We start from the raw sequence: 7,678 nt of genomic DNA on the forward strand, positions 1-7,678 counted from the left end.
ATTCCAGGCAACGAGTCTTCGTAAACCATAGGTTGAAGGATTGTAGTCATGTGTTCGTTCGGGTTGATTCAGTTAGGCGGCCACTTCAACAACCATATGAGGGACCTTATGAAGTTGTTAAGCGAAGTGATAAATACTTTGAAATTCTGGTGTTCGGAAAGAATCAGATAGTTTCGATCGATAGAATTAAGCCTGCATTTGTTTGTGATCAGAATTTGTCAAGTTATCCCCAAGATGATCGTCACACAGACACAGTCATTACACCAGCAGGGCACCGTGTTCGATTCATGGTGTAACTGGGGGGGCGTATATAGTGGTATCATTCTGATCCACCCTATTATACGTTGAGTATTGCCGTGTCTGTATATATGTCATGTCAGTTTTATATAAGACAACAGTGTAAGCACACGTTCGATAATAAAGGTATTTTATTCCCAAGTACTCGCCGCGGTTATTTATCGTTTTACTGGATCAGACCCCCACAAATCATCAATCAATTAAGCAGTAGTATTTATTTAAGCAAATTGAATCCACGAAAAAAGGATTTCAAAATCAATCTTGAAATACTGGAATTAGTCTAAATGAGAAAACTAGGATTTGAAGAAAGATTATTCTGGCATACTTTGCTGTTATGAATTCTACCTTAGCTTAATTTAAATTTAGTTATTCTATGCTTCAGAAAGTAACTCATAAATTTAAAACAAAGGAATTTCTCTAAAAATGATTCTCTCGCACATTGGTTTGCATATTTATATAAATCAAAGAATCAAATTTAGCTTACCTTGTCAGCATACTTTCAACTAGTTTACTACAGGAAGTCCGTTTCTAGTTTTGGACCGTGCTTGGTGCTTCGATGATAACGCAGGGAAGCCTTCGTGACGAACTTTCTAGCGCACTCTCCAACGCCACACGGAAACTGCTCCGCTTTAACCTCGTTCGTGTGAATATGCTTCAAATGCGAAGACAGCTCCCCCGACGTAATGAACTTTTTACCGCAGTACATGCATTCGTGATTCTTCTCCCCGCGGTGTGCTTTCATATGCACGTAGAATCCGTTCCGCGTGGTCAGTTGTTTATCGCACAGTGTGCAAGAGATATGTTTCCGAACACCTGACTTGGGATGTGCCAATTCCTTGTGTTCTTTCAATTCGAAGGACTGCTTATAGGCACGGTTGCAAAGATCGCATGCATAGGGGCGTTCATTGGTATGTGTTCGAATGTGGCGACGTAAATCATCCGAACGTAGAAACGTACGGTCACAATAGTCACAGGGCTTGCCGGGGTCACTATCTCTGGTGTGTATTTTCTTGTGGCGATTCAAGGTTTGTGATTGAGTGAAAGATTTTTGGCAGATATCACAAACATGCTTTTGCTTTTGTTGCGTTTCTGTTGGATCTGTTTCTTTAAATGCGATAACTTCTAATTCTAAATGATCAGAGGCGTCTTCTATTGCTTCCATAGGAATTTCTTCAATTATTAATACCTCATGATGGGGGGCAGCAGTATCAGTCATCTTCGCTGCTTCATCAACTATTGGTTCCGACTTCTGCTCCTCGTTAGGATCGTCCACAAGTCCAATGTCACTGATAACCGGTTTTGTGTCCTGCTCTTCTTTCTGGTCTTTCAGCAATTCTAGCAACAAGGCATCCGTTTTGCGACACATTTCAATAAACTGAAACGCAGATCTCGCTTTATTAATGCAAGTCAAACACATAGTTTTAGGAAGCCGTTGGTTTTGTTCGTCAATCTGTAAAATACCATTAAAACTACAATGCAAAAGGGAGCTCAAAATTTCAGTAGATGTTATAAGGTAGGTTAATCAACACATGGTTAATCATAATTTTAGATTGTGGAAGATTTACTTGCCTATTTAAAAATGTGGTCCCCTTCTTCCATTTAAACAAAATATATACCAATCTAACTATACTGGTTGACCTTTTTACTGTAAATATTTTTAGTGGGTCTAAATCATTCTTCAGTATTATTATATGTGTAATGAATCAAGATTTTCATTAAATTTTAGAAGCAAGTCTTTTGTTGATTGAGCATTATGGAAGGTTATTTCGAGAGAAAAAGGCCTAACGGTAAAACTAAGGAGTGCTCATCTTGCCCCGTCCTCACCTAGAAAAAATATATTGCTTAAAGGCTTATAGGCCTACTACTCATATATAATATACTACTAATTATAATTGTATTTAAATATTATTCTTAAGGTTCGCAGAATGTTTTGGGACATACAACTTTTTTAAGGAGGATGCCAATGCCACACAGGCTTGTATGTAGTATCTACGCAGATTGTGCAGGAAAAATAAATATGTATAAATAGGTAGGAGCATTCAAAAGATCTCGTAATTCTTTCTTTTTTTTTTTTTTTTTTCGAGAGTTGACCAGTTGTAGTCTTAATAGACTGGTATCTCGGCTGGGCTCTCCATGTGATACACAATACTAGCAGACGACTCAAGCTATGTTGCTCACTAGGTCACTGCGGCCTGGGTTTGTATTGTGATCATACCGGTACATTATTCTTTCTATCTACAGTCTGTCAATTATAAACCGAACAAATAATGGAAGCTCAACATGTACATAGATGTTTTCTGAATAAGTAGTTAACATGTAAATTTAATTATTAGTTACTTGGAGCCGACATTCAATACCTAATAGTAGTCTATGTTGACAACGGGTTGCCATTTCCAAGTAACAATTTCGAATAAAGATGTATTGATATCATTCTGATAGGGTAGTTTCAAAATAGATTAATTTAAGTACTATTGTAATAAATGGACACATTGAAGAGCTTCCCTTATTTTAACACGGTTGAGTATCGGATGTTTGTCAATACGTCGTCGAGTTAATTGTATCCTATCAGTCACAGTAATGTCATATGTTAAAGTTTCAGTAGTCTAATAGTGATCATTATACAAAATTTCTGTCCAGTTGTTCCGTAATTGCTTTTTTTGGTCAAGTTCTATTCCCTTTTCTAATATTCAAACCTTTATTATTTATTAACATAATGATGTCTAAAATTCAGTTATTCATATTCAGGGTATACAATATTCAATATAATAGTGGATGAACGCATCATATGGTCTATCCTCATTTCCGTAAGTGGTCAAGTTATTAGTCTTGTAGCAATAATAGTGGTACTAGTTATTCTCTATCTTGTGAGTGCTCAATTAACTATTCTAAACAGAACTCTGTCTCTTGTCTTTCTGTCCACCGATGGTCATGTATTTATTTTCGTTTTTATTATTTATTTGATATCTTTAAATTTCAGTCATTTATTTTACTATCGGTCATTTATTTTATTATAAGGTAAAGGTCAGCGAATTTGTCTTAATACGAGAAACACTAAGTCATGTCCCCTATATATCCGCTAATTTTTCTAACTAACCTAATAGAAGGAAGAGAGAAACAGTTTTTTGCGTTGATCCATGCAGCTAGAGAGACTAAAATAAAAAGATTATCGAGAAGATATAATAGATACATTCACTATCTCCAATGCCAAATTAGTAAATCTACAAATTCTACTTTTCACTACTAAAATTCTACTTCAGCTATACGGGTACAAAATGAATTATTGTTAGCTACTACTACAAGTCCAGATAGATGCATGCTATTTGGATAAGCGTTTGTGTCAGGGTCTTGTTAGTATTAGAGTTCGGTTAGTTAGACCCTACTGAGCCCTGCCGGCACCTCCAAATTTACCAATAGGCAGTTGTTGTTAGATCGTGCGACACTAACCATTAGTTAACTTGGAGGCATGGTACTTCAAGTGTTTGGTATAACTGTTGACCTTATTTAAGTAAGATGTGATAAAAGTTTCTCTACGGAGCTTATTTTCAAACCACTACCATTAAAATAACGATATTCTTGTGAAGGAGATATAAAAAATGGAAAAATATCTTAATTTTTTAATTTAGTGTTGAACTTAACCTTTGTTTGAAAAAAGCACTCTATTAAACAACAAAAATGAAAATAAAATAAAAATCTTTTTAAGACACTTGAAATATCAACGTCAAGCCCCTTATCCATGGACAGGGAAAGATCTCGTAATTCTTTCTATTCATAAATATAACAAGCCCTGTCAAGGCCGTCAATTCTACTAGCTATTAGACAAAGATACCTTCTGGAGGTCATGCAGGGTTGTTACGGAGATCCTGAAATATTTTCCGCGCCAAATCCGCGCCGACTAAAATCAAATCCGCGCCATTTCCGCGCGACATGAAACCCATTCCGCGCCAAATCCGCGCGATCCAGATCTAAATTCTAAGCAAATACACGTTAAATGTCTTCTGTCTTCTGAGCGTCTTCTCAAAAATTTCTTTTTTTACAATTATTACTGATTTTAAATATGATTTAAAACTGCAACATATGTTTGTATCAAAATGCTAATAGGACTAATAAACCGGCAGTAAATATTACAACCCTTCTGAATGGCCTTATTCGCCACTAGAAGTACTGAATCCAAGAGAACAAGAACTAAACAGTCAAAACTATTTGCATAGGCACCGCTTTTTGGATTAGATGATGGCTTTGGCATGATTTGTTCCGTTATTATCAGTTTTTTTTTGTTGATAGAACTTTATAAAATTCTGCACAAGGTACGTTTATTACAAATGAATGTTAAGGCCAGATTTGATCATAATTGATTAAAGATAAACGTGCCAAATATTAAAATATCTGGCAAAACCGCAATTTTCTTTAAAGTAATTAATTAGGCAGCTTTGTTGTAGTTATTGATCACAAGACAAACTTGCTTAGATATTAAGGAATTAGACAATGAAGCTCCGTTTTTAAACAAAACTTCTTTGAAACAAATATTTGAATTCATATCAAGAAACAAATAATACAAAATCTAACATAGTTGCTCAAGCTCCGTTGATTTAAGTCAGAATCAAGTGTAAATTCCTTCAAAAATTCCAGAGGAATATTTTTAGAAATTTCAGAAGAAATTTCTTTGGAAATACGGCAGAATAATTTGCGTAAAGTCCAACAGAAATTAGTCCGTTAGTTCTCCTTCAATTCTTGTAATAAGCTTTTCTAAAAATTCACACAGTTTTTTACCATTCTTACTGGAATTTCATTTAAAAACTCCGAGAACTCCTGTAGAAATTCATTTTTCGTGCGCCGATTCATCCCAAAGATTTCTGCGGGTCATCCACCGGAAATTTTCATGGTAATGTTTGCCGAATTCCAACTGCCCTTGGATCTGCTGAAGTGCAGAAGTTGCTCCAAATTGTCTGTGGATATTCTTCCGAGAACATCTGTGGGAATTTCTCCGAGTATTCTTACAAAAATTCCCCTGGGAAACTATTTTGTAATTCGGGAATTTTGGGAATTTTGTCGTGAGTTCAAGTAAATTCTCCACAACCTGCGGAATATCTTCAGAGCTTACTTGCAGAAATCCCTTCATGATTCCTACGGAAATCGCTTTAGAAATTCTTGCAGAAATTGATTAGTGACTTCCTGCGGAAAAACTCCCGGTTCAATTTTTGAGCACTTATTAAAGATATATCTGTGACCATCGCTATAACTCTTTTGTAATTTCAAGACGGTATTCTTTTAGATTTTCTATAGTCATTCCTGCGGTCACCGCTCCAGAAACCTCCTCCATATATATAATCTTTATAATTTTTCGGGTTTTTAATGCTGCAGAAATCCTCTTTACGCTGTGGAAATTTATTTGCAAGGAATATATACAAGGATCATCATAGGGTCCTTGTGGAAATTTCTTTAGGAAGTTTCTTCGTTTTCTTTTGGCAATTCTGTAAAATACCACCGGAGTTAACCGAAAATATCATAAAAAACCCGCCAGAGCCCAGAAATAACTTTTGAGAATCATCTTCTAATTTTTGATCGACTTTCTGCGGAAGAAATTATTAAAATGAAGCATCAGCATTAAATCACAGAACATTTTTATGTTTTCAATTGTTGTATAAACCTTCATTCGTACTAGATGAATGTTATAAAGGAAATATAAAATATTCCAATATTATGAAAGAATTCCTGACGACTTTTGAAAAATGATATGCTGAGTGGTTCATCGTAAAATAAACAACCAATCAGAAACTGACAAATATCTTGGAATTACGAAGAAATTGATAAGATGAAAATGGGTGCTCATGTCCTTCAATAGACATGGTTTATGTGCGTCGTGTTTTAGAATGGATTAAAATGACAACAAGTGGCGTATCTCTCCTCATAACATTTGTTTAAATGATGCTTGAGAGTGTAATGCATGCCATTGAATATGGACTTGCATCAGAGGTGAACCAGTCAAGAGCTGAAAGCCTCTTTAATAAAGAAGAAAAAAAAATATGGACTTGGACATATCCAAAAAACAATGTTAATAAACTTGAAACGTAAATTTGTTCTCAACAACATTTGGTAATGAAAATAAAGCCCATCTAGATAGGCATAAACGTTTTTATGATAAAACTAATTTTCAAATAAACTTCCTTAGATTTTTTCTTAGAAATTTTCACCTAAAACTAAATCCGCGCCAAATCCGCGCGAAACCCTAAAATCGTTATGTAAATCCGCGCCAAATCCGCGAAAATCGCGAAATCCGCGTAGTCGTAACAACCCTGGTCATGGTTTGATGACTTCTCTTTACCCTAATGCAAAGCATAACATATTAACTAATGTGCCCTTACCTCGTCATCCACAAACAAGCATAAAACATCCTGAAATGATTGAACCTGGCTGGTTATTTCATCCTCCTCGAGAAAGATATCGCTGATAGGGTACAGATCCGCTTCTGACTCGTCCTGAGAATTCAAACAGGTTCGACACAGGCCCACCAGTTTGGAAGATAGTTTCATCTTTCTCTCATACAGCACGGTTGAGTCCATAATGCAATAATATTTCTTATCTTCACAGTTAAGCTACTGTTATTTAATTCCTCTAAAACATAAAAAACAAAACTCAGAGGACACACTTTTGAAGAAAACACAAAGTTTTCTCTCACTCCAAGGGTGGGGATCATTTTCATTAATCGTTTCATTTCACAACGTCCCGTCCTGGGACCCGTCCAGTTCGACCAAGGGCCTCATACGCCTGTCACTGGCGAACAAAGCTCGTGTACTCTGCATCGAAGCTTAGAACCGGTGTTAGGGCGCAATCGTTAATGTGAACATTTTTATATTCGGTTAGCTACTGCAAATAAATTCTTTTTCGAGTCCTTATAATCAAGCAGGTAAATCAAGCATATCACATCATTATATTGCTGCATGATTGAGTGTTTATTTTTGATAAAATATCGAAAACAAAAGTGTGCATAAAAATTGCCTCGCCATAACGAAAAGGTGGTAGAGAATTAACACTGTTGTTTACAGTTTAGAACCAAATCCAGATGTCGCACATGTTGGGGTAGGGATTCAGTGCTACGCCTTCTCCCCCTGAGTTCGACACGTCTACACTGTGCCACCAAAGTACTCTTTAATGGGTAAAAAAATGCCCATTATGAAGTTAAATAGTTCAACTCTGAGACGAGACCTGCAAAGAGGAAAAAATGTAACTTCAGCTGCTGCCAGTCAACTGCTGTCACGAACTGTCAGGTGCAACCAGCAGCTTTTTGAGTGAAAGTATTGGTATCCCAAATAAAATATTCCACATCATTTTTGTTTTACCAAGACTTTTTTACTTTAACGAGTATTCCAAACCTTCCGTTTAGCTT

General features: G+C 36.0%; 1 protein-coding gene across 1 annotated transcript; it reads right to left on the bottom strand.

Moving 5' to 3' along the window:
* Positions 1-736: 736 nt before the first annotated feature.
* On the bottom strand, positions 737-6,993 carry LOC134220275 (myoneurin-like). The gene is made up of 2 exons (XM_062699288.1): positions 6,657-6,993; positions 737-1,747 (listed from the first exon to the last, which is right to left on the bottom strand). The coding sequence occupies exons 1-2, from the start codon at positions 6,852-6,854 to the stop codon at positions 809-811; spliced, it is 1,137 nt and encodes a 378-aa protein (XP_062555272.1). The 5' UTR covers positions 6,855-6,993; the 3' UTR covers positions 737-808.
* Positions 6,994-7,678: the final 685 nt, after the last annotated feature.

Source organism: Armigeres subalbatus, chromosome 3 (genome assembly GCF_024139115.2).
Source record: "Armigeres subalbatus isolate Guangzhou_Male chromosome 3, GZ_Asu_2, whole genome shotgun sequence".
NCBI classification, from domain to species: Eukaryota; Metazoa; Arthropoda; class Insecta; order Diptera; family Culicidae; genus Armigeres; species Armigeres subalbatus.

What these genes read in the sequence shown, in the direction of transcription:
- LOC134220275 (XM_062699288.1), bottom strand. Translation starts at nt 6,854, where the DNA reads ATGGACTCAACCGTGCTGTATGAGAGAAAGATGAAACTATCTTCCAAA. An exon ending in GCTTGTTTGTGGATGACGAG is followed by an intron (nt 1,748 to 6,656) that starts GTAAGGGCACAT and finishes GGTATTTTACAG; the next exon opens with ATTGACGAACAAAACCAACG.